This window comes from Sabethes cyaneus, chromosome 2 (assembly GCF_943734655.1).
Source record: "Sabethes cyaneus chromosome 2, idSabCyanKW18_F2, whole genome shotgun sequence".
Lineage (NCBI taxonomy): Eukaryota > Metazoa > Arthropoda > Insecta > Diptera > Culicidae > Sabethes > Sabethes cyaneus.
The window spans coordinates 204,792,532-204,818,749 of NC_071354.1; the positions used below are offsets into that span (position 1 = coordinate 204,792,532).

The following is a 26,218-nucleotide window of genomic DNA, read 5'->3' on the forward strand; positions in this document are numbered from 1 at the left end:
AATTTGGTTCCATTTGCTTGATTAGTTCTAGAGTTATGAAGAAAATCGTATTTCATTTGTATGGAAGCCCCCCTCTTAGAAGGGGAAGAGGTCTCAGTGCATCATAGAAAAAAATCTTGCCTGAAAAAACCCACACATTCCAAATTTGGTTCCTTTTGATTGATTAGTTCTCGAATTATGAGGTAATTTGAATACTATTTGTATGGGAGCCCCCCCTCCTAAAGAGGGGAGGGTTCTCAATTCACCATAGAAAAAATTCTTGCCTTCTGAAACCCCCATTAGCCAAATTTGGTTCCATTTCCTTGCTTAGTTGTAGATTTATGAAGACATTTGCATTTCATTTGTATGGGAGCCCCCCCCTCTTAGACGGGGAAGGGGTCTCAGTACACCATAGAAAAAAAATCCTACCTTCTAAAACCCCTACATGCCTTATTTGGTTCCATTTGCTTTTGATTTTTTTATGGGCTTATAATTTTGACCACAACATTATTGATCTATTGTAATGTTGCCCGGGTGTATGCTGTATTCTGCACTGCATTTCTGTGCTTTATCGTTATTCAGTAAACGATAAGCTTATATTTTTTTATGCGTGCTTATGGGTATGAAGGTTTTACCCTTGCTTCGATACATGTCCTACTATACCAAACCTGTTTCGCCTCGTTATAGTTAGAACTGGTGAGTCCTCATGAGGTTCAAAACCATTACCTCCATAGGTCCTCATACCAATATACTAACCATAAGAAGCGTCTTCGGGATAATGTAGAACTCAGCATGAAGGAAGTATAACTTCGTTAAAATTTGCCGGATTGGCATGGAATTTTCAGAATGCACACTTAAATATATGTACACTACGATCATAAATTATACAGAAAATCGATTTTTTGAAGATTCTAACTGTATATTTACTTACTTCAACGGTCCGTTACCGGTTCGTGGCAACGGTCCGGTACCGATCCTACGCCGAACGAATTATGGTCCTCCAGTACTGTCGGTCCTGGGCTGCCGTTCTCCAATCCCCACGAACACCAGCTGAACGTGTATCGTTTTCGACAGCACACACCCACCAGGTGCGGGGTCTGCCTCGGAGTGTACGGCCTCTTCCTGGTTCTCTGCTAAAAATAGTTTTGGCTTCTCTTTCGTCGGGCATTCTGGGAACGTGTCCAGCCCACCGCAGCCTGTCACATTACACTACCTTCACTATATCAGCATATTTGTATACTTGGTAGTTTGTACAGCTCGTGATTCATCGGTCTGCGCCACACTTCATTTTCCATTTTGCCACCAAGTATAGATCGCAGAATTTAACGCTCAAAAACCCCAAGCACTCGTCGATCAGCTTCCTTTAGTGTCCATGATTCGTGTCCGTAAAGGGCCACCGGAAGGATTACGTAATCCGTAGAAAGCCCGATTCGCGGCTGCTACTCGTCGTTTCACTTCGCGGCTTACATCATTGTCACATGCCACGAGTGTACCAAGGTATATAAATTCCTCTACTACTTCATATCGTTCCCCATCTAACTCCACCTTGGCACCAACACCACTTGGGCTCTCACGTTCCCTACCAGCAACCATGTACTTCGTTTTGACGGTGTTGATGGTTAGTCCCAATCTTGCCGCTTCCCTTTTAAAAGGCCTGAAGGCTTCTTCCACTGCTCTACGGTTGATTCCGATGATATCGATGATAGTTCCATTCCTTTCTACGCCTTGCCCATCGTAATGAACCTTCCAAGGCAATGTTGAATAGCAGATTAGAGAGTGCATCCCCTTGCTTCAGTCCATCCAACGTCACGAAAGCAGCTGAGGTCTCACCCGCTATTCTAACGCATGATTTGGATCCGTCCAGCGTCGCATGAATCAGCGTAACTAGTTTCGTCAGAAAACTATGTTCTAGCATTATCTGCCACAGCTCATTTCGTTTAACTGAATCGTACGCCGCTTTAAAGTCCACAAACAGATTATGGTGCGTCTGCAAGTTGTACTCCCGGAACTTGTCTAGCAACTGACGCAGGGTAAACATCTGATCCGTCGTGGAGCGACCCTCACGAAAACCAGCTTGGTACTCGCTGACGAAGGACTCCGCTAACGGTCTCAGTCTGCACAACAGGATACGGGAAAGCACCTTGTAGGCAGAATTGAGCAATGTAATTCCTCGATAGTTTTTACACTCCATTCGATGTCCCTTTTAAAAAATTGGGCAAATGAGGCAAACCAACCACTCCTCCGGCATTTGTTCTTCCTCCCAGATCCTGACAATGATCGGTGGATTGCTTCGTACAGCCGCTCGCTCCCCACTTTTAGAAGTTTAGCCGGAATCCCAGCAGCTTTACCGTTTTTCAGCTCACTGATTGCCTTTTTAACCTCCTCCTGTGTTGGTAGCTCCACACCTTGACCATCGCTTACAATTCCTATCCTGTCCCTGCTGATCTCCGCGTTTACCTCTCCATTCAACAGTGTCTTGAAGTGCTCCTACCGCTCCTCCTGGCTGCTACCGCCGTTTTGTTGGTAAGTAGGTCGCCAGCACAATCATTGCACATCACAGCCACGGCAAAATTCCTGCATCTCACCGTTTTATAGAAACTCCGTGTGTCGTTGCTGGCGTATCGCTCCTCTGCGCCGGCGAGCACATGCTCCTCGTACTCGCGTTTCTTTAGACGATGGATTCTTTTGACGTAGGACTACGTCTTACGGCAAGTTTTGAGATAGGGTGTCATTCCAAAAAATCGAAAAATGCGAGCGTCACGAAAAATGAAAGGTTTTGAGCGCTAATAGCTCAGCGGTTTTCCGATCGATTTTCAATATTCTTACACCAGTGGTTCGGAAAATCTTCTAAGAATTGACCCAAGTGAAGAAAAGTATGGATTTTTGATGTTGAACTATTGAAAAATTGAAAATAATGAACCTATGTTTTACCAGAATTCTCGCATTGTGATTGGTTGGAAGATTCTTTACGATGATCTAAACCTATACCAATTTGATATCTGTGCTTGGGAAGTAAACCAAAACAAGTGACCAAGTTTCCTCATTTCAACAAGATTTCTTAACACCGCGGTTAAACCTAGACCATTTTGATGTCCTTGCTTGGGAAGTATGCCAGAAAGAGTGATAAAGCCCCCTCGTACCAACAGATTTCTTACGAACGCGATTGAACCTAAACCAATTTGATGTCTGTGTTAGAGAAGTGTGCCAGAAAAAAATGACATGAGTTCATTGTCCCAACAGATCGCAAATTCCTTACTGCGAGACGATTAAACGTCGGCGAATTTGATATCTGTGTTGGAAAAATGTACTACAGCTGTAGTGTTCGGTTATAATACTACTCTGTATGAATACGCATGCTTGCCGTTTCATTAGAAGTGTAGTGAAAAGATGTGCTGTTGATAAAATAGGATTGAATTGGTAAAATCCCTTCAACGTGGGGAACCATGGGTAATAAAAACAGTCTTTAATTTCAGTAAAGTAGCAGGAAAGCAATAATTTGTGTTCTTGATTTTGTTAAATTGTTTTCAAATGTACAATCTTTTGATAATTAAACGTATGCAATGTTACTACATTGATACATGTTACATACAACGCATGCAGCATGTATATATGTTGCATATAGCATGCATACATGAAGAGTCGAATGATTACAAGCATGAATACATGCTACTATCACTACAAAGACACTTACGTAGTCCTGCGTCACCTATATATGCGGTCGTGTCTTGTACACAACCCCTCTGATTTTTTCCGCAGCTCTAGTCTCTCTGTACCTCTCCCTGTTTTGACGCGCTGCCGCAGTGAGTATGTAACTCTTGGCCTGGTTCTTTTCATCTGTCACTCTTTGGCATTCGGCATTAAACCAGCTGTTACGCTGTTTTCCAGGTGTCGTGCCTACTCCCACTCTCGCAGCTGTTGTACTCACTACGAGATAGTGGTCAGAGTCGATATTTGGTCCCCGAAAAGATCGTTAGACCGTAAATATCGATCAGAGAGCTAGAGTCTCCATTTGGATACCTCCAGGTGTGTTTCCGAATATTCAAACGTGGAAAGTAGGTGCTACAGATGACCATTCCTCTGGCCGCGGTAAAATTTATGAGCCTCAGACCGTTATCATTGGTCGACAGATGAAGGCTATGTCTTCCAATGACTGGACGAAAGAATTCCTCCCTCCCGATCTGCGCATTTGCATCTCCGATGATGATTTTCACGTCGTGTTTTGGGCACTTTCCCATATAAATGAACTACAAATTTCCTCATAACTTGAGAACTAATCAAGCAATTGGAACCAAATTTGGCATGTGAGGGATTTTGGAGTCTTGAATTTATTTTATGATGGTTAGAGACCTCTCACCCTTTTGGTAAGGGGATAAGGACTATCTTACAAATAAAACTCAAAAAATAGTCGAACTTGAGAAATTCGGGATTCTTTCATAAAATATTAGTCAATAACAAGAGTAGTAGTAGTAGTAGTAGGGGAAAGCCACCATCATTTCAAGGACTTGCCAATGTATGTGGGTAGAATTACAGTAGATCCAAATTTGATTATCAAATGAATTTCACAATAATGTTGTTACAGAAGGGCCAAAAGGGATTGGGCGGACCCACAAGCAGAGGCACTTGTGCGCATTCCGGGGTTATAAGAGTCGCCTTCCAGCATTAGGATCCTTCCATGTAATAATCAATTTCGCTGTACCAACTTTAACCCACGTGATGATTTGTTTGTTTTGAATTGAGAAGTGCCATATTTGCTTCAGACCTTAAGGATTCAGGTTGGCAATCCACTCCGTCATCCAGCCTTCCGCATTTATGATATCAATAATAATACTGTTAATAATATGATATTAAGATGAAATGTGGTATATATGGTAAAAATTAATAGAACAATCTCACCAGCAGTCCTTCGTATGGAATAGAGTAGCGTCCTTCAAGGTTCCATAAATGCTTCTAATATATTCGAATTCTTTAAGAAAATTGGCTTACAAATTTGATGAAGGAGAGGAGTCCAGACGTCAACATTCAAACGGCAGCAAGCAGAGCAACAATAGGAGCAGGCCTTCGAAGGCAGGGAGGCGCAGACAGCGAATAGTCAGAAAAAAAAATGGAAATAGCAAGACACGTTAAACAAAATATATGATACAATATTATTATAATATTATAATATAGTTAATTTATAATTTTAAAATTATTGTAACAATTATAAATAGGTAATTGGCTCTATTTGATTTTTCGGTGAGCCTTAAATAAACGACAAGGAAAAAAAAATGCTTCTAATAGTTAATTTAATTTTTCATTCTGGTATCCATGTGCAGTATTAAAACTCGTTTTGGCCAAGGTTTTTACTATATAGCAGGAGATGCTTCATAAGCTAAAACGAAAAAAATAATTATAATAACTTATTAGGCTTACCTGTTAGCTAGGCCGTGTGGCTTCGCCGTCTGCCCAAAACCGCGGTTTTGAGACCAGGCAGCTGGGAACCACTCAGCAACGCACCTCCTAGCTTGGCTACTCAATAGAGCATTACCAGGTATGACCACGTGGAGGCGCTAGGTAGGGGCTTGGGATGGCTAGAGCTAAATTGGACGCTCTTCATTTGCCTTCTCCATTTCATACCCAAAATATTAGTCAATAACAAGACCACAAAAACTATCTATAGTAACACTACAAAATAACAAAATAACATTTAACAAAATAGCATTTAAGGTGACTTAAATGCTTATTGGCTTGCATTTGAATAGCATTGGTTACCTGGGATGCTTTCATAGTTACGGAACTACCAAAATAAATCACCTAAGGTTGAACTCCTCAGAAACCTGCAAAACTCGAGATTGTGACAAAGATCATCCGAGATTCATGATTCATGATTGATCATGTACAGTGGCCGGGCCATTCGTCACGATTTGGAGCCTTCGGCACTTTGTGCGTATGCAGTCCCTCCCGGCCTCTGGCTCTCTGAACGAAAGAATTGGACAGATTCAACTTTTCGGCCACATCCCTGACCGAAGCATTGGGATTCGATGCTCAGAGTTTCGTAGTAACGTTTAATCACCACATCCCTGGCACAAAAGTCATTCTCATACATTTTTCTTGAAACCGTTTGAGCTTGTGTTTCGGCCATTCGTAGGTAATCCGGTGTATTCACCTGTCTAGCTTTCCACGAACGATAATGGCGGTTACTGAGCACAGGTGGGCACAATCTTTTGACATTCATTGCAGAAGCGTCGAGTTCGCCCTGACGGAGTTACTATGGAGGCATCCATGATTGTTTGTTGTTCGAGTGTAAAAATGTAAACATTGTTTAGTTTTGCAGATCAGCTGAAGCGGAACATAATTGAACGGATAAGAAGTTTTATGGATTGTGGTTTCGCAGTTTTCGGACATTTCAGGGAGAATGGCCAAATACGTTGGACCTTAGATAGAGATGATTTCCAGCGGTCATTTGCTTCGAAACAATTTGCATTGTTGCCGAATTATATGAAAATTTTTCCAAGAACGGTACAGTGAAGTTACAACATAAAGTGTTGCAAGCAGTAACATTCATTGTAATCGTAATGTTTTTACATTAATGTTCAATGTGCATTTCTATTGGGGAGATCACTTCCAAAAGCCTTCAGACCAATTAGTTTATCATCAGTATTGTTGAAAACTATGGAAAACGCGTGAAGGGCGCCATATCTCTGCATATTAGTGTTGATAGGAGGAAATGCTTGGACTATATTGGCACACTTCATTGTGCTTGATTTTTAATTTCAGGTATAATAAATTTAAGTTTGTCACGAGATTTTCAAGCCACCGTAAATCTCGCATGTGCATAATATTTCTCGATATAAATTTTCAAACTATGGTTCATTATGTAGTACCATTACCATTATATTTCATTTATAAAAAAGTTGTATTATTGATCTTAATTTTCTTAATTACAGGCTTTACACGAAAATTTCCGAATATCCAGGTTAGTCTCATACAACCGGTGCTTACATACTGAGAATCTTTTCGTATGGTAATTTAGCATCGTTTGCTTTCGTGTCTCGCTCGTTGCATTTTTCCGACAGCGGTTGTTTTAGAACGCCATTTTGAATTCATTTGAACACACTTAGCAATGGTGCGTTTAGAAACTTTTATTGAAATCTTATAAACGTGCATTCTAATCGTAAAATTGGTTACCTAGGAACATCACGCGTTATTTCTATCATATGATTATCAAATATCAAAAGCTTGATAGCTTTTATACAGCTCCCCTATAAAGTAGTCAGAGTTTTTAAGCCATTTCCTCCCAGCGCTGCGAAAACGCAACGCAGTTTCATTCGTTTCTAGAGGAGGCCCGGTTGAAGATATCAACTTGGACCCTGAGAAACAAAGATTGAAAAAAAATCTAATCGACCTGTTTTTGCTCAAAGGTCAGATGTTACATGTAACATAATTACAGCTGTGACAAAACAACAGGTTTTGCTATTTTTCAGGTAGTTACGGAAAAATGCTCATAAAACTCGATTTTACCTCTATTAACGCCTGACCTATCAATCAGTGTTAGTAGGAATCGGTTGCTTGCCAAAAAAAACTTTGTTTCATAATTTTGATTATTTTTGCAATTTTCAGATAGGTTTTAAGCTTTGCGTTGCGAAAACGCAACGCTAGGAAGTAACGATATTCAAAATTTGCAACGGGAACGTTTGTTTTCGTTCGTTCGCTGCGGAGTTTCATTTGATGTCGTTGCTTTTTAGTAAACAAATGAATGTAAATCTTATCTTTCGCTTATTTATAATATTCCGGAAACATTATAAAAGTTTACATAACATAGAATTCGCAACTTCAAACACTGATGGCAGATGGAGAAGCCGTTGTGATAAGAGCGTATTACAATTGTTAAAGTACCTTTGCCTCCGGAATATCTGGAAGAATTGAGTGATGGCAACGACAGTTTCATGGACCCAAATTTAATGTTACAACCTTTACGGAACGTGTTGGTAGGCATTAAATCATCTGCGACGACATGCATTTAGTATTCAAACTGCATACTATGCGTCTAGTGCAAAGATGGTCTCCAACCCAAATGTTTCGATATCTATCATAAAACATAACATGTAATACTCTAAGTAGTTCATTTAATCTTTATTAATACTCAAAATCACAAAGAAAATCCCAAATTTGATTTAACGGTAAAAAGTATGAAGCATTTATATGCATAATAATGAAGGTATGCAAAAACGGTGTACCCTTAATGCCCAGCGTTGCGTTTTCGCAACGTAGCGTTGCGGGACACAGGGTCAAAGTTAAAAATACATGTCAGCGGCTTTTTCTTGGTTGACCTAAAAGAGAATTTTCTTGCAAGTTTCAACTTTCTATCCCTGCTGGGAAAAGTGTGGGGCTTAATGGGTTAAGCAAGTTCTATGATCGAAAGATGCCAAAAGGTATCTCGCGCAGTCAATATTTTCGATTTAATTGTCAAAATAAACCCGTTTATCTCCGGACGGCTTTCGTGCATAGCAACAAATGTCTATCGGTATTTAATAACTGACCGCGCGCGATTTCGAACGAATCGAATATGTTGATAGCACATAACTTTCGGTGCGGTAAACTGATTTCTCAAAATTCTTTCCTATATCGATATGTCGGATCTCCACTACCTGTTTCGCAATGGCCACGTAACCAAAAACGTCCTCAAATCGTACGCGAGCTCGAATGACAGTGTTCGTACCACCTGCCTCGGTGGATCCAGATCAATTCCTTTCTACTAACAACAACTCCTTCCTGTGACACTTGTGGATGATGCAGAGGATTCCTCGGTCTCTAGTAGCAGCAAGTGTCGGACTAACATTCCTTTCCCTCCCAAATTGATCATCACAAAGAATTAGATCACCAGAAAATGCACACTGAGAATAATCTGCTACTGCTAAGCATCATTCTGATGGTTCTTTGTGCAATCTCAGCTGATCTAGATCAATCGCGGGCAACTCACGGACGGTCAAACTATGCTATGCTATGCTCGAGAGCGTGCGGGTTCAAAATTTGACAGCGGGCCCAAATTAGACTGCTAGCAGTTGAGTGAAACGCAGTGGTGAAATGCTATCTCGTTTTCGCACACACGAGATGTTGGCGACGAAAACATGGTTGCCTGCCGATGCGATGGGGTGCAGTTGACTGCACGATTCCGAGTTGTTTTGCGATGTCCCGATGAGAAATTAAGGATTTTCCAGGTGCTTGCGTAAAATCTATTTCGTAACGTTGTTTTTAGGGTGACAATTTCGTCAATTTTAGAAAAACTGGCTGCGATAAAAATACAGTGTAAACAATATAATCTAAACTACTTCTACCCAAATTTTCAAGAGAAAATACCCAATGGATAATTTTCTACAGCGTTTTTTCCGTCATGCTATTTGATGTGGGACACCCTTTACAGTATGGATAAATTGAATGTTATTTTACATTCTCGTCGTTCTACATAAGCTGTTTATATTCTTTAGGGCTTTTGAAACTAAAACGTAACTCCACAATGCAAACATAATGTAGGGTTAATTTCTAAGTCCCGTCGTAGTAAGGAAAGGCACTCTAATTTTCACTATTTCTTAGGTAGATTTAAAGAATACTCCAATAGTTTTGCTGCTGATTTGACTCAAACACACTTACCTTCCGATCCGTGCCCTTTGAATTCACTAAAAAGCGATTATTAAAGCATTTTATTGAAATTGCGCAACGGACTTTAAATTAAATTCGTCGTACCGTTTTGAAACCCGTCCATCAAAATTGTTCATCCCTGAACTAAAAATGATAATGTGTAATGTTTACGAAGCTAGCGCGCATGTATTCGTGTAGGACGCATTGCTGGAAAAAATCACTTTATCGAAACTCAAAATGATTGATTTTGAGTCAATACAATATCAAAAGTGTTTTTTCCAGAAGGAATATGAATATCATTGGAATAAAAATTCATTTATAAACCAAGCCACAGAGTTTCGATGTTGCTGTATATTCGTTTCGAAAAATTCATAATGCGTTCCAAAAAAGTCAGAGCTGAATATCATTTTCAGTTCCATGGCAGTTTCAGCGCCTTGCACTGAATATTTATATTCTAGTGGTTTGGGACGCAACAGATTGCAGTAGGCTTTGTGATAACAATTTACTTTAAAGTTGAGATAACTGTTTGTGCGGTTTGCGTTGAAATCAAACGTTTATGGTGAAAACAACGCTTAGTGAAAATATCAACACCTCGAGATGTAACTGACATTTCTGATACTGAGTATCATTTTACCTTTGTTATAGTATATATAGTATATAACAAAGGTTTAGAAATTGGTCGAAAATACGAAACTGATCCGAGACCCGGAGGGCCGAATCACATATACCAATCGATAGAGCTCGACGAACTGAGCAATGTCTGTGTGTGTGTATGTGTGTGTGTATGTGTCTGTGTGCAGCTCATTTTCTATCGCCTGTTTCTCGGATATGGGTGAACCGATTTATGCGTTAATAGTCTCATTTGAAAGGTATTATTGCCTAGTATATCGCTATTGAATTGCTTCGTGATCCGATGTTTCGTTTAAAAGTTATATGCAAAAATGTGAAAACTACGTGACACGATTTTCTCCGGAACCACCCAACCGATTTCAATGATCTTAGTACCAAATGAAAGCTCTTGCTAAATTATAAAAATTTTCAGGAAGTTTTATTGAAAACAAACAAGTAGTTTAAAAGTTATGCTTAAAAACGTGTTTTGACAAGGTAATAATTATCGCCTGTTTCTCAAAGATGGCCAAGCCTATTTATGCGCTATTAGTCTCATTTGAAAGGTAATATAGCCGGATAGATCACTATTGAATGGTTTTTGATTGGACTTTTAGTTTGAAAGTTATGAGCAATTGAAGTTACACGTTAAAATTTACAATACTTTATAGCGATTTTAACCAAGATAATGTATCTAGTTTCAATTGTTTTAATATTAAACGAGAGGTCTTAACACTGCAAATGTATTTACCAAATTTCATAAGGATTGGTTCTACTGGTCAAAAGATATTTAAAAATGATTGATGAAATTTATTCAAGAAAACCTTTATGACCAAACCTTTAATGGGACCAAACCTCAAAAACATAATAATATAGTAAAAATGTGTAATTTTTCAACGGGTGTTTCTTTGCAGCAGTTAATTAATAATATATAGCACATTTTCTTACACTTTTAGGGTGACCGTTAATCCGCTTAAAAGGATGACACAAATTTTTATTTTTGAAACGCGTCCAAAAAATAGCGTCTTCACAAAAATTCTAGAACACACTAAAATAAGCAACTTTGTTGCAAATAGTAACTATCTATCTCTTACTGGTTGCGAAATTTAATGATTTGTTTAAAGAAACCAGTTTAAATTCAAGCAAAGCAAAGTCATGGGTGTAAACGTCCTTCAGAACTTCTTTATCGACAGACTTCGCAGCCGGTTATTAGAGTACAGGAAAATTACGGGCTAGGACAGAGATCCTATTAACTCTGTAACGGTACCGATCAGTCGAGTTTCGAACATACGACGATTGGCTTGTTAGGCTAGCATTGTGCCCCGAGGCTAACAGCCACTTTAAAATCAGTTCTGCTCAAAAATTCTGTACACGCTGTTTTCATTGCTTTCATATGTTCTATACAGTTATTTAGTAGGTTAAAATACACACTGAAGATTGTTTATCGCAAGGATGCATATGGATGATAACTAACACAGCATTAACAAACAGTTGAATTAAGTTCCGTAGACGATATCTCGATATCTGTATGATCATTTCCAGCTCAAAACGCTAAAAAAGGCATTTTTTACTCGACTATTTTCGTTTGGAATTGGAATTTGAATGTGAAAATAGTTTCTTTCTAAACCTAATATTTGACGAGCAACATTTCAAAAGGTACAATGTGCAAATGAAAGATTCTCTTTGCATGTCGTCTCTTACGCTTATTACGGCGGCGTAAATGCACTTGAATGCGTCTATTTTGCATGAAACGGTTACTGGTGTTATTGGAAAGCTTATCCTTTAGAATAATTGGGTTGAAATTTATTTATACCGCTGTAACAAGCATAAGAGAGGAAACGCAAAGAGAATCTCTCATTTGCACATTGGACCTTTTGACATGTTGGTCGAGATTTCCATGTTTATCTGTAATGTCGTTTTCGTTTTTATGGTGTAGCTACACCGTTTTGTGCTACACTTTTTGCTCGATAAACGAACGCTCGTGGTGCAGTAGCAGTGGTGTGTGTAGTAAACGAGAACAGCTGTCAACAGTTTGTTTTGTCTGCGCGGTTAGCTGCTTTTATATTGGTCGTTTCGATCTTACAAGTATTTTACGAAAAAATATCCGAGTTTGAGATAAATGTTGAAGATTACTCATTAGTAGTTAATAACGATGGTAGCCCCTATCAAGAGCAACCGGAATATTTATTCCTTAAGCATAAGATTAGTGAGTATACGTAATATTTTGAAATATAGATGTATTATGTATATTGTTTCAGCTGAAGAAACAGTAAAAGTGGATTTTGCTTCCGTGGCAGAATATTATGGAGTACCAGTAGCGTCGTCATCTATTCACGATAGAGTCAACGATGCCATAATGCCAATACCGTCTGACGATAACACCTCTGGTAATGACAATATTGAACTGTTTTCCAAATACAATACGACGGAAGACGAGAGCTTGATACCCCCGCGAGCCACAGTAGGTGTTTGGAGTGATGGCGAGACAAAGTTAATGCTCTCCTTGTACAAGGAATATTTCGAACAAGTTGGTCCTATGAAAAAATTAAAAAATAAAAAGGCATTGTGGCAGTTGATAGGGAAAAAGTTGAATTCAAAATTGAATACAAACTTTAGCGAGCAGCAAATCCAAAATAGATTTAAAACTGTTTCGAGGCGACACAAACGAACCGTTGATAATAATCGTACAAGTGGTTCGTCGTATGTACCTCCCATTTTCGATAGTGAATTTCGCGATATCGCATCGATTGATGACTCAATTGAGCCCGAAATACGTATGGACACAACATCTGTTCAGATGAAAAGTAATAGCAATCCAAGAGATCCTACGCATGGAAGGCCATTAGAGTCAGAAGCTGAAGCCGGCCCCTCTTCCGCCAAAGGCAAACAAGACCTGCAAAAAGCAATGCTTGAAGCCTTTCAGGATAGTCAAAGAGCCAAGGATCGTAGACACGAGGAGCGAATGAAGAAACTAGATGCACTCAATAAAATTGCGGAGAAGATGTGAGGGAAACAAATATATATTCCAGGAATAGTGTCGCTCGAAATATAATTTGCTCGCTTTTAATTTGCCGGATTTTCAGACCTTGTTTCATTAAAGAATTGAAGAAGCAGTGTTTCGATATTTCTTTATTGTAATGTGACTTCAGCACGTACGAAGATACGCATCTACTCACAAATACATACGCACACACAAATTTACATAAAACTGTTAGCAAGGGTATCTCGTTTCATTTCTCCAAGCCGGCGAAGGGCATTATTTCTACGATTGTCGCTGTCAGAGGTTGCTGTGTTCAAGGGAGATCGTTCACGATCTTCTAAAAATTTTTGAATTTTGGTCAATATTAGAGCTTTTTTCCTTAACAAACGTATACTCACGGTCAAGTAATACTTCATCATCATCCTCATTGCTTTCAACGAACGAATCATCAAGTTCGATGCAAATATTATGCAAGACACAACAAGCCATAATAAATTTACACATTTTCAAAACAGTAAAAAAATCCAATCTAAATAATTGGCGAAAACGCTGTTTTAGCAATTCAAAACAGTTTTCGATTTTTACTCTAGTCTGGGCATGCTTTAGGTTGTAGTTTCGTTGCTTTGCCGATAGATTTCCAAAGTCTCTATACGGAGTTAGCAAATACTCCCGCATTGAATATGCTGCCTCACCCAGCAAATGGTACGTTTGACCACAGATATCTGGTAATCTTACACTTATGCTGGATATTACAAATATTCTGGCATCATGTATTTTACTCGGCGATCCAATAAATACATCTGTGAACTTCTTATCCGAAACACATACACCTTGTAACGTTATGGATAGCAGGTCATGCCTATTTGTATATGTTGATCGAATTTTGTGCACTGGTTTCCTAATATATATGTAGCTTCCATCGATACAACCAAGGACATTTGGAAAATTTGAAATCTGTAATTATTAGCTGTTTAATTTTTAGGTTTATAATTTTTTTGACGTAGGACTACGTCTTACGGCAAGTTTTGAGATAGGGTGTCATTCCAAAAAATCGAAAAATGCGAGCGTCACGAAAAATGAAAGGTTTCGAGCGCTAATAGCTCGGCGGTTTTCCGTTCGATTTTCAATATTCTTACACCAATCGATCAAAAAATCTTCTAAGAATTGACCCAAATGAAGAAAAGTATGGATTCTTGATGTTGAACTATTGAAAAATTGAAAATAATGACCCTATGTTTTACCAGAATTCTCGCTTCGTGATTGGTTGGAAGATTTTTTACGATGATCTAAACCTATACCAATTTGATATCTGTGCTTGGGAAGTAAGCCAAAATAAGTGACCAAGTCACCTCATTTCAACAAGATTTGTTAACACCGCGGTTCAACCTAGACCATTTTGATGTCCTTGCTTGGGAAGTACGCCAGAGAGAGTAACAAAGCCCCTTCGTGCCAACAGATTTTTTACGAACGCGATTAAACCTAGTCCAATTTGATGTCTGTGTTAGGGAAGTGTGCCAGAAAAAATGACATAAATTCGTTTTCCCAACAGATCGCAAATTCTTTACTGCGAGACGACTAAACCTCGGCGAACTTGATATCTGTGTTGGAAAAATGTGCTACAGCTGTAGTGTTCGGTTATAATACGACACTGTATGAATACGCATGCTTGCCGTTTCATTAGAAGTGTAGTGAAAAGATGTGCTGTTGATAAAATAGGATTGAATTGGTTAAATCCTTTCAACGTGGGAAACCATGGATAATAAAAACAATCTTTAATTTCAGTAAGGTAGCAGGAAAGCAATAGTTTGTGTTCTTGATTTTGTTAAATTGTTTTCAAATGCACAATCTTTTGAGAATTGAACGTATGCAATGTTACTACTTTGATAAATCGTTACATACAACGCATGTAGCATGTATATATGTTGCATATAGCATGTATACATGAAGAATCGAATGATTACAAGCATGAATACATGCTAATATCACTACAAAGAGACTTACGTAGTCCTGCGTCACCTATATATGCGGTCGTGTCTTGTACACAACCCCTCTGATTTTTTTAATCAAATACTTTTCCAAACTTGCTTGCGACCCTCTGTTTATCATTTTCGGTCAATGGAAAGTGTATGAATTCTTTTGCTATCATATAAAAAAAATCCAGAATATTTTCGAGATGTTTATGAAACGTTGATATCGACATATCGAAGAGGTTGCACACTTCACGGTAAGAATTCTTGTTTGCAGCAAACCTTCAAACGAATCCAAAATTTGAAATGATCACGCATACGTTTATTACGAAGCAAAAGTATATAAAGTGTCTTTTAATGACTTATTCCCTCAGAAAATGATTGGTCGGTTTGATCATTGATCAACGAATGATTCCTATTCCTAAATCAATCGAGTAGATGATTTTTATAATTACCATATAGGCGACATCCATTTAGTACGTCACGCAAATTTTGACCAACATCTACCCCCCCTCCCCCCCTTGTCACATTTCGTCACACATTCGTGACCCCCCCCTGAGAAAGTACGTCACGTCACGGCTACCCCCCCCCCTCCCCATTCACAACAACAAAATTAAATAATCGTTCCAACCTTTTTATTTAAAGCTATCAAATGAATTTCAGCAAATAGGAAAATTTTCGAGCTTATAAGTCGGATTTTGATCGTTGATGTGTCGTCGATTAATGTTTCGCGCACATCCACGCCCTTTACATTCATCCACTCTAATTCGTCTGACCTAGTTGAAAGAATCAGGACTTCCTGCTGACGTCTTGCAGCAACACGCCTTGGAAGAACTTTTCTGACGGATTTTGTCACTTTGTGTATTCATTCAACACTACCTTAGATGCGAAATTTAATCCGCAAGTGGCATAAACTCTATGCCTCAGAGAGCTTTTGAGTGAGAGGCAGTATAAATTATACCGAAAAACCTAAAAAGCAGCCGTGGAACTTCGGTATGAATTTTTGTTCATCGACTGAGTTCAGCACGAATATCAAGGGAAAACATTGCCATGGGTCTCTGGTAGCATCCCGTAACCCTTCAGGAGTTTGTGTGACTGCTATTTGCGGTTGCAAAAATCTTTTAGGCAGGACGGTACTCAAGCAGCTCTTCAACGGTGTATTGCATATTCTGTAAAGCCTTAATGGAGAGTTCATACTACATAGAATGAGTCCTGTTCACACATATATTTAAAAAAAAAGATTCCATTCAAAAAATTTAACTATTTGTTTTAAAATCCATCAGTACGTTGATTTTATAGAAGCCTTCAGTAGTTGTATCTTGAAATGAAGGCTAAATATAATTTCCCGAATAAATTTTCCATTTGATTTTGTTTCATGTGACGTCACATAACTTCATACCCCCCCTCCCCCCTTCGTCACAAATCATCACGATTAGATCAACCCCCCCTCCCCCTATAAGCGTGACGTACTTTATGGATGCCCCCTAAGAATGCCAACATTTTTTATATTGGTGTGGGTGTGTTGGTGTTTTGCTATCTGCACCAGCTACACTCTCTTTTTTTCTGGTGTAACTGGTGCAGAAAAAGTGTAGCAAAGGTGTAGCACAAAAATCGAAAACGAACAGTTTTGGTGCAAAAGTGCTACACCGGTGTAGCTACACCGCAAAAACGAAAACGACATAAGTAAAAAATAAAAAGGTTTGACAAAACGGATCTTTTTTTAAAAAGGGGGTACTACCACTAATTGTATCAATCGGCACCAAATTTAAGATTTTTGCTTTCTGACCAAAAATGAACAATCTGACAAAATTTGGTTCAAATCCGATTACACGGTTAACGGATACTTTGCATGTGTTGCCTCTAATAGTTAATTTTTAAATTTCACATCTGAATAACTTGAGAACGGCTGGGCCTAAGAAATAGTTTATATAAGAATTTAGTTCAAAGTGATACGTATATAATTTGACTCTGTCAGTTTTACGAAAATTACAAATTCAAATACAAAGCAAAAATAATATTTGAGTTGGAAATGCCCATATCAAATGACATATAAGAAGGTATAACAAAGGTTCCTTTCACCACTAGGTGGATTAAATCGGGTTTTTCTTTTCGAATTCGTTGATACTGATATTTGACATTCAGTTTTAGAGATGGAATAATGATTATCTGTTCCAATAATATCGTGACTGGATATTGAAATTGATTTTCTTGCTGATAAATATCAGCTGCATAGGGAGCGAGTTGATATTCAATTTTATGAGTATCAACTGATAATTTTAAGCACAGGTAGGACGGCATGACAAATGTTATTCTGCAAAATTTCTGCAGGTTATGCAAGTTTTCCCGGCTGCAGAATAACGACAATGCGTTGCGTGGGTTATTTTCACTTTATGAATAATGGAAATTGAAACGATTAGTCGACATTTTCTTCTTCGTCGCACGAAAAAACGTAGGAAATTTGGTTGCTAGGAATACTTTAATGAAAAAAAGCATTCAAATAAATCTCAGCTCACTTTGATTGATCGCGTATGATAGTCAACAAACTAAAATATTAGGGAATAACTAATTTTGCACTATGTGTCATAAAAATCACTGATGTTTAATAATTTGTGTTGGATAGGACGGGAAAAGGCAATATACCATATCTTCGCACCGTTGATATTTTATGCTATGATCGGCCATTTTATTTCGTCGTCGCCCGATTTTAGCAATGTTTTTTACTCTTTCAATTCTTTTCACATTTGACAGTTTATTACCAATACTCAAACAGATTGTAATACTCCTAGGAGAAAGCAATTGGTGAATTGGAACGATTTCAATTGCTTATTAGGTGATTTGGCTATTGGCCAGAAAGGTCCATGACAGGTTGTATAATTTTTGAAGGTTTGAATTCCAATTGATTGTTTACTCTGCTCTGCTTGATTGTTTGCTTTTGCTCAGACACCGTTCGGTTACAATGAATAGATTTTAAATTTTGACATATTGAATACAAGTGTAACAAAATAAATACTCTTCCGAAAATGAGGTCTTAAAGGTTAACATTAGAAACAAATCACAAATTACGTAACGTATTGAAAATTTAAAGCTGTTGGGCGTTAAATCCGTTAACCACCCATGCAAAACTGTGTAACGTACGGAGGAGTGGGAATGTTAAAACTCATTAAAATCTTATGTAATCTTACGTTAGGTAATTTATGAATTTTCCCTTAGCTGTGGAAAAAAATTATCCCATTCACCGAGTCATATTGTAAGATTAATTAAATTCGGCGAAGGTTAAGTGTAATCGTTTACTCATTTGGCAGAGAATTGCTCAATTATTTTTTTATATCATTGTGCATTGAGCCACAACAATTACAAATCAATGGATTTGCCATATATATATATTTTCCTTCTTAAATCGATTTCAACTATATATTTTTACTGTGTGTCAATCAGTGAACATATTGTTTTCAGAGTTGGTACAGCAATGGTTGATTGATGAAACCATTAATCTAGCGAATAAATTCAAACAGAGAGGAGCTAAATCAGCCGTGAATCACCCGGTGAATGCATGTAACGACCGGTTATAAAATCAATAACCGGTACTTACAATGCAGTCAATGTCGACCTGGGCAACTTTATAACAAAGTTGTTGATAAAATGAGCTCCTAATGGGTCAGCCAGCGTACGGTGTATTAGACCCATCGTAGATATTTAGCATTCACAAACCCAGAACCCCGGCTTCGGTGCTGGACGACAGGTGGAACCGAAATGTGAAATGTCATGCCAGTCGAAACGGATGTAGGATTCGTACCTACGTACGTACCGACAGGAGTGGATGGTCCGCGCTCGCGCCGCTCCGTGTGACCGCGTAGATTTCATGTGCTAATCTGCTAAGAACATGCTTGAGGGCGCGCAGCAACAGCAGAAGCCTCAAACACTGACGCCTGCAGTAAAATGTCAACTTCATTAAATATCACCGGTGGATATTCGCAAAGTTTCTTCCGATGTGGCGCTACATACAATAATGCACCTCGGCCAGGGGTTCGTAAATTCCCTTTATGGTAATTGAGTCGTATTCGAAATCCGCGTTTGCAATCCAGATGTTCAACGCCGCACGGAGCGTGGTGGCAACCGTAATAGATTGTAATGAGAATTTATTTCTATTGGCTGAGTGCCTTTCGAGTGATGTTTTACGACTCTGGTGCGGTTCTTCTTAGCATGCTCGGTAGGATGGCTCGGTAGATAGATAGATGGATAGATCGTGTTCGCCGGATGACACTCGATAAGGAAATTTGATGCATCAACTATGCGGCGTATAGTTATGCCAAGAAGAAACATGTTCTGAAGGGATGCAATTCTCGGCGAGTTCTGAATCAAGTACACGGCGTTCTGGTTAGATGTTGCACGGAATGTCAAGGCTGATGCAGAGTGTGATGCGCGCGGTTGTGGAATGATAGGGTTTTCGGGTGGAAGGATGAGTGCTATTTACCGGAGATCATGTGTGGGATTGGTTACAAGTGGAACATTTTTATTGTTTCTGCATAGTTATAAATCGTGCACGTTTATAAGAATCATTCACGCCAGGTGTTGAAGAGACGAAAAATTATATAAAAAAGAAAATATTGCAAGGTATATATAACTCAACGGTATGGTGGCAATGCAGAACAATTACCCCAATCAAAACCGAATGCAACCTGCCGGAGGTCAACAGAAGTCAGCAGTCATCCCCGCTGCACATCGGCGAAGGGCATTTTTGGGTAAGGGCTCTTCGATCAGATTTTGCTGACGGCGATGTGGTTGTATCCCACGAAGACCTGCAATTTGAAAACGAAGACCTTCTAGTGGTAACGGAGACCGCCAGCAGGGAGTCACTCACTCATCATCGCCGGTCGTTGCAGCAGCCGTGCCGTTGCGTTGCGTTGCTTGATCGAGGTGGCATATCGCTTTGCGTGACTTTGGCCGAGGTCTTTGCGGTGGACTGATGGGCTTAATTAAATAGTACCACGAATGAGGATTGGGCTCCATGTAAATAGTGGCATTATTTTCTAGGGGATTTAGATTTGCCAACAATTTAGACACCAACTTCGGAATGTGGAAAGGGACTGTCACGGAGAAGCCAGTATATTACTAATGACAAAAGTTTTAAGCCAACCGCAGAATGTGTGCTTCGTTCAAAGTCGAGAGCCTGTGTGTGACCCCCGATGTTGGCTGCGATGTGCAATGATGGCGGCGGTGGCGTTGCTAATTTGAATTAAAAGATAAATGACAGTATTATTCAACCGAAGGTGTAAAACCTCTACAGAATTTGATTTAACCGACTGCACACACAACGCCATAATATTGCAAATGCGTTTTCACGGTGCGATTGCAAGGGAAGGGAACAACGATAGTATTCAATCGAAACTGATCAATATCGAAAGCTGATTGGGCAAGTGAAAAATGAAACCTCACCGTGGTTGCAGACCCCGAAAGCTGCTATACTTTAGCAAAATAGGACTTTGTTTAACATCAACCCTGCGAGTCATATATCACCGAACAACGATGATGCCGCAGCCATTATGTAAGGTCCCATTAATCGTGCCCACTGACAGCTTTGACGGCTCGCAATAATGGAAACTAATTTTCGGTAAAAGGTCATAGGGGCACTGTCATCTCGTTAATGCAACATTTTCGGCGAATTGAGGAATAGCATCGTGTGGTGCCGTGCCAAACATATGGTTCTTTGCGATAGATAGTAGGCCAGCAGGTCAAAATCGCAATGTTTGTTTTTAGTTGCACAATTGATTCAAGTTCCAGCACTGCTTGTGAGTGTATTCTCTATCAATAATCGAATTATTTCATTTCGTAGTACTCGTTAACTAGATGAAACAATCCTGTTAATGATTTGATGAAAGCTCGAATTATTTAATATCTGGATGCACTGTTTATTTGACAGTAGCGCTTTTAGGGGCCAGATCTTGAATGGTTTGACCGCAGTTTGTTTTGAAATTTTGAAATGGATTGGCAAATGGTTGGATAATGCGTAATACAGACACCGTAGTAAAAGCACGTCCTTTAGAACTTGACCCTTCTTGATCGGCAGACTTCGCAGCCGGCAGTACAAGAAAATTACAGGGCAAAGATCCTAATAACTCTATAGCGGCACCCATGTGGTGCCAGCCGGAATACGAGCAACCTTGCCGGAGATCGGATAACCAACCCCGGTGGAAACTAAGGTCGTATACCAACAGGGAAGGAGGCACGGTATTGTCTCGACGCCATAAGATGGCAGCACCATCACGTGACTCGGTAGCGTAGGCCCTAGTATGGCTACCTACCTAAACTCGCCCCACTAAAAAGAGTCGATAAAATTCGACTCGGAACATTCGGCATACGAAATAACGACGACGTAATAAGGACATGGAATAGAAACATGATACCTGGAATTGCAGGTCGCAGAACCAATTTCGTTGGTAGTGACAGAGGACTGCTTGATTAGTTAGAACCCCGAAAGTTTGGCATCGTGGCACTGCAGGAGATCTGTCGCAAAGACGAGAAGGTGTGGAGGATCCGTGGCGGCTCAATTTTACCAGAGCGGTGGAGCGACCAACGAGCTGGGAACGGGCTTCGTAGTGATGGGCAAAATGCAGGGTCGCGTAATGGTAATGGACTGGAAAGCGATCAACGAAAAGATGTGTGTGTGTTAAGGATAAAAGGCCGTTTCATCAACTACACCATCATAAACGTACATTGTCCACACGAAGGTAGACCCGACGACGAGAAGGAAGCGTTCTATGCGCAGCTGATGGCAACGTACGACAGTTGCTCACGACGGGACATCAAGATCGTCATCAGGAATATAAACGCCCAGATCGGTAGGTAAGCAATGTACAGACCGGTGATCGGACCCCATAGCCTGCACACCGACACGAACGATAACGGTCAGCGATGCATCAACTTTGCAGCTTTCCGAGGCTTGATGATCAGAAGCACTTTCATTCCCCACAAAGATATCCACAAAGTCACCTGGAGATCACCTGACCAACGAACTTCAACCAAATCGACCATATTCTCATCGAAGGTCGGTTTTTCTCGAACATCACCAACGTACGCTCCATACGGGGTGCGGATATCAACTCGGACCATTACCTAGTAGCAGTACAGGTGCGCTCAAAACTATCGACGGTTTATACCTCGCGACAAAGCGGCCCTCCTTAGTTAAACATTCGGCAATTAAACAATCCGCCAGTTACCGTAAACTCTGCGCGTGTACTGGATGAAGCTCTACCTTCCTCTGTGGAGCTCGATGTTTCAACCTTCGAAAACTGATGGAAACTCGAATGCACGAAATGATTGGTTTGACGGGGAATCCCAAAAAGCGATAGAGAGGAAAAAAGAACTTGGAAAAACTATCTAAGCATATCCACGACAGAGAATTTAGCCAAGCATCGATGAGCGCAGAATGAGTTGGCCACGATCCTGAGGAGGAATCAGCGCCAGAAGGAGGACAGAGATCGTAAGGATCGAGAACAAGAGTGCTCCCGATCTCGAAGAGATCCGGCGAGAAATCGGTCAGCTGAAGAATAATAGAGCTGCCGGAAAGGACCGACTCCTGGCAGAACTGTACAAAAATGGCCAAACACCGCTAGCAATAGCCATTCACCTGAAAATTTCAAGGATTTGGCAGGAGGAGCAACTATCGGAGGAGTGGATGCAAGGTGTAGTCTGTCTCATCTACAAAATAGGGCGTTCGGTAGATTGCTGTAACTACCGTGGCATTACGTTGGTCAACGTTGGTCGGAATCCTTGCGACGTGGCCGGCCTACCGTAGTCTCCCAACTTTCGCCAGGTGTACGATGGGAATCTCTCCATCTGTAGCTCGTGATTCATACGTCTCCGCCACTCTCCGCTTTCCGTTTGTACTCCGTCAAAAATAGTTGTTCCAAAACGGCAAGTGCACGTATGTCTTCCGTAAGCAAAGTTACTGTCTCAAGTCCGTAGAGAACTACCGGTCTTATTAGCGTTTTGTATCGTAAGCTTTGTGCGGCGGCGTATGCTCCTAGATTGAAACCTCTTGTGGAGGGAAAAGTAGGCTCAATTTCCAGCTTGAATGCATCGTTGGATCTCCTTACTCGTATTATTGTCGGCGGTTACCAGAGATCCCAAATATACGAACTCATCAACCACTTCCAGTTCATCGTCGTCAATAGTCACTGTCCGTGGGAGGCAAACGTTACTTTCTCGGGAATCTCTTTCTACCATATATTTGGTTTTCGACGCATTAATTTGTAACCCTATCCTCCTAGCCTCCGTTTTTAGTCTGGCGTAGATTGCCTCCGCCGTCCCACGGTTTCTAGTAATTTTTTTTTGTATGCCAGAAGGGCATTGGGTTAAAAGGCCACTGCGACAGTCTTAATGATCGTCTTTTGTGGCAGGCCCCGATTGCTGTACACAGTTTACGGATCGCTCATACCCATTGATGGAGTTGAGCGGAATAGTTGTAATCCTGTGCCTCAATTCGGTACTACATGGTTTATAAAGCCAATGACCGTTTTGGGATTTAGGCTCCATACCTGATATGGAGTAAGAAGGAAACTTCCTAAGAAGTTGTGCCTTGATAATGCAAGAGCTCCGCAATAGCAGAGCAGATGCGCTGAACTTTCAGGTTCAGAGTTACAAAAGCGGCAGGTGTCAGATGATACCTTGCCGATATTCTTTAAATGATAAAGAGCGGGGCTGTGTCCTGTTAGGAGTCCCGTGATCGTGCGTAGTTCACTACGAGTTAAATGGAGTAGTTTTTTAGCTACTGCAGGGTTTGGGTAGATAAACTGTTTAGCTTGTCTACAACCCTGTGTTTGATTCCAACGGGATGCTATTTCTAGCTTTTCCCATGTCATCAGTTCGCCTTTCACGGCGGATGTGGAGGTGCCCAGAAACGGTTCAGGACCAATAAATTGCTGAGCTGATCCTTGTCTTGCTAGGTTGTCAGCAAATTCATTGCCCTCGATTCCGCAGTGACCGGGCACCCAAAGTAATAAAACTTTGTTTTGGCGGGAGAGTTCCCTCAATGCTGTGCTGCACTCCCAAACTAATTTGGACACGCATTTGGCGGACTTGAGAGCCAGTAGTGCTGCTTGGCTGTCCGTGAAGATACCGATTTTCGCATGCCTGTACTTTCGTTTCAGGCATATTGTCGCACAGATGTATATGGCATATACTTCTGCTTGAAAAACGGTGGGCCACTTTCCTAATGAGATAGTTTCCCTGATGCCGGGTCCGTAGACTCCGGAGCCTGTGCAGGCCCCCATTTTTGAACCATCTGTAAAAAAACAGATAGTTCCAGATGGAAGATCTGGCCCTCCATTATTCCACATTGAGCGATCTGTTTCAATCACCTCATATGGAACGTCCATATTGGGCCTGGCTTCCATGCAGTCAGAGACTGAAGTTACTAAGGGTGTCAGATTGAATTCCCGAAGTATGCGAAGATGACCGATTTGGTCACCTTCGAGTATGGTTTTACTCCTTTGCAACCGTAGTGCGCCGAGCTCTGCTTCCTTCTTCACATGAAGATGCAAAGGCAGTAAGCATAGCATTGCCTCCATGGCTGCAGTAGGTGTTGTACGCATGGCACTGGTAACTGTAAGACAGGCCAGGCGCTGAACTTTGTTTAGTTTGGCTTGGGCTGTCACCTCATTCACCTTTGGCCACCATACGACTGCAGCATAGGTTATCCTAGGCCGTGCAATAGTAGTATATGACCAGAAGGCTAGTTGAGGTTTCAATCCCCAGGTTTTGCCAAACAGTGACCTGCATGCCCAGATAGCCGAAGTTGCTTTCTTAACAGCATAATCTAGGTGGGCAGCCCAGTTCAGTTTTTTATCGAGAATTATTCCGAGGTGTTTGACTTCATTACTGAAGCCCAGTCTGACACCATTCAGTATAGGCGGAGTAATGGTATGTTTCCTTCGCCTAGTGAATGGTATAACGACTGTTTTGGTGGGATTTACATTAAGTCTCTCTTGTGAGCACCATAACATGGTGGTGTTTAGAGCTCCTTGCAAGCGACTTGACAGTACTGCGTCAAACTTTCCTCTGACGATAAGTACAACGTCGTCGGCGTAAGCAATGGTCTCATAACCAAGCTGTGACAGCTTGTGAAGGAGTGCGTCGGCCACCAGTGACCAGAGCAGGGGGGAGAGAACTCCTCCCTGTGGACATCCTTTGATCACCGAAATCGTGACCGACGTATCTCCCAATGATGCTGTAATTTGTCTGCTCGAGAGCATTGCTTGAATCCAGCTCATTGTAGTGTGGTCGATTCTCTTTTGACAGAGAGCCGTATTAATTGACGCAAAGGACGTGTTATCGAAAGCGCCTTCAATATCAAGAAAAGCACAAAGTGCCGTCTCTTGATATTTGAGCGATTTCTCAATTAACGTCACTAAGCAGTGCAGTGCGGTTTCCGTAGATTTACCGTGTTGATATGCATGTTGATTTACATGTAACGGAGAGTTTTTTAAAAACTCATTGCGGATATAGTTATCCGTGATTTTCTCCATCAGCTTAAGAAGCGTTGAAGTCAGACTTATCGGTCTGAAAGCCTTAGGCATGGTTTTGTCTTTTTTGCCAGCCTTAGGTATGAATACCACCCTTACTTTCCGCCAATTCTCTGGGATATACACCAAAGTGAAACTGGCTCGAAAGAGGTTGATGAGCTCGGACATTATAACACCGTCCGTTTTTTGTAAGAAAATGGGTAGAATACCATCCGGACCTGGAGGTTTCTAGTAATAATGTCGAGGTCGTCTGCAAAGGCTAGGAGTTGGCTACTCTTGCTGAAAATCGTTCCTCTCGTTTCGATGCCCGCTCGTCGGATTACACCTTCAATAGAGATATTGGATAACATACAGGACCGTCCATCCCCTTGGCGTAGCCCTCTGCGCGATTCGAAAGGACTCGAGGGTGTCCCCAAAACGCGCACGTAGCACATCACTCGTTCCAGAGTAGCTTTGATCAGCCGCGTCAGTTTGTCTGGAAAACCGTACTCGTGCATTATCTGCCATAGCTGTTCGCGTTCAACGGTATCGTATGCTGCTCTGAATTCCACGAA

At 40.7% G+C, this 26,218-nt stretch overlaps 1 protein-coding gene across 1 annotated transcript; it reads right to left on the bottom strand.

The window, feature by feature from the left end:
- Positions 1-13,395: 13,395 nt before the first annotated feature.
- On the bottom strand, positions 13,396-20,151 carry LOC128736569 (putative nuclease HARBI1). The gene is made up of 4 exons (XM_053831056.1): positions 20,003-20,151; positions 15,249-15,426; positions 13,576-14,131; positions 13,396-13,514 (listed from the first exon to the last, which is right to left on the bottom strand). Exons 1-4 carry the CDS (start codon positions 20,149-20,151, stop codon positions 13,396-13,398), a joined length of 1,002 nt encoding a protein of 333 aa, XP_053687031.1.
- Between the last annotated feature and the right edge of the window lie 6,067 nt (positions 20,152-26,218).

Coding starts and splice junctions, on each gene's coding strand:
- LOC128736569 (XM_053831056.1), bottom strand. CDS start 20,151: ATGGAGCCCAATCCTCATTCGTGGTACTATTTAATTAAGCCCATCAGT. Junction 15,427..20,002: donor GCAACGACCGGCGATGATGA/GTGAGTGACTCC, acceptor ATTCGTTTGAAG/GTTTGCTGCAAACAAGAATT. Junction 14,132..15,248: donor TCGCAAGCAAGTTTGGAAAA/GTATTTGATTAA, acceptor TAATAATTACAG/ATTTCAAATTTTCCAAATGT.